Here is a 1,052-nt window from a genome sequence, read left to right as displayed (position 1 = left end):
GGATCAAGTGGATGCTAGTGTGTAAAATGGAGATGTTGATATGAAGTAATTTGAATTGTCAGTGACAGGCAAGCAATAATTACTTTTATAGGCAACCAGAATTCCACACTGTTTCATAAATAGCCAAAATACATGAGTAACATAAGAAACTCAGATACTGCATGCTCTGGAGGGGGAGCAGAAGTAGCAATTCTGTGTTGGAAAAAGTGTACCATTACAGTTGATAACAGCATGGGAAAGTGTGCAGTTAGTGAGAAAATGTTTGTAACTAGAAATTTAGTTAATTTCTCCTCTGTACAAGATAGATTTTACAGGTGCCTGGGGTTTTCGCTGTTGATGTTGTTATTGTGTTTACATATCACTATTTGAATAGATCCGATAAGAAAGTATTATTTAGGCATATTAACATTATTTTCAAATGTAGAATCAGGTCAAAATACACTTTCTGTCATATTTCCATTAATGCAAACATTTAAATGAGGTTTCCAATGTTTTCTCTCTTTTCTGGTAGATTTTGACAATATAAGTTATAAACTTTTCGAATAGAATAAAATCCTGGTATTATCCTTTTAGAATAAATAAAAAGTTTTAGTACAACAGCATGTACACCCAACAGTCGAAGAGTACTGGGAAGCTACTTTACATCTTCCCAAAATGACGAGCACGTAGTGTGCTCGAGAAAAAATTCTTTTAGATCTACTTTGATATGTATATTTTCAAAATTTGCAGATACCCTGTAGGAAATAAAAATCACTGTTCTGCGTTTTAATTTTGTGTTTGGGGATATAAACGTTAACCTCTCTATTATCGTTTTGTTCTGTTGTGTTGTGTTTTGTCTTGTCTTAAGATTCCAGGCAGGGACGACCCGTCACAGCGCGGAGTGGAGCGAACCTGCCCTCGAGTAACTAGCAGGGTGACTCCAGCGCAGCCCACAGTCTGTGTCTCATCAAGTGCTGAAGTTTGAGCAAAGGTCTGCAGCAGCAGACACACCTCTAAGCGAACTTTCTGAATCTGCAGCTAATCTCATAAAAGAGAAAGAGAGATTTAATTTA

General features: G+C 36.5%; 1 protein-coding gene across 1 annotated transcript in view; it reads left to right on the top strand.

Annotated features, from left to right (window-relative positions):
• DOCK10 (dedicator of cytokinesis 10) overlaps positions 1-1,011 on the top strand; it is a 47,433-nt gene extending 46,422 nt beyond the window's left edge. Inside the window, exon 30 of the mRNA XM_008581626.1 lies at positions 848-1,011. Coding sequence (XP_008579848.1) covers positions 848-909 — 62 coding nt within the window. The 3' untranslated portion in view covers positions 910-1,011. The remainder of the gene's footprint in view (positions 1-847) is intronic.
• Positions 1,012-1,052: the final 41 nt, after the last annotated feature.

Source organism: Galeopterus variegatus, unplaced genomic scaffold, assembly GCF_000696425.1.
Source record: "Galeopterus variegatus unplaced genomic scaffold, G_variegatus-3.0.2 Scaffold2412, whole genome shotgun sequence".
Lineage (NCBI taxonomy): Eukaryota > Metazoa > Chordata > Mammalia > Dermoptera > Cynocephalidae > Galeopterus > Galeopterus variegatus.
The sequence above is the reverse complement of the archived record's forward strand: the minus strand, read 5'-3'. Positions and strand labels throughout refer to the sequence as shown.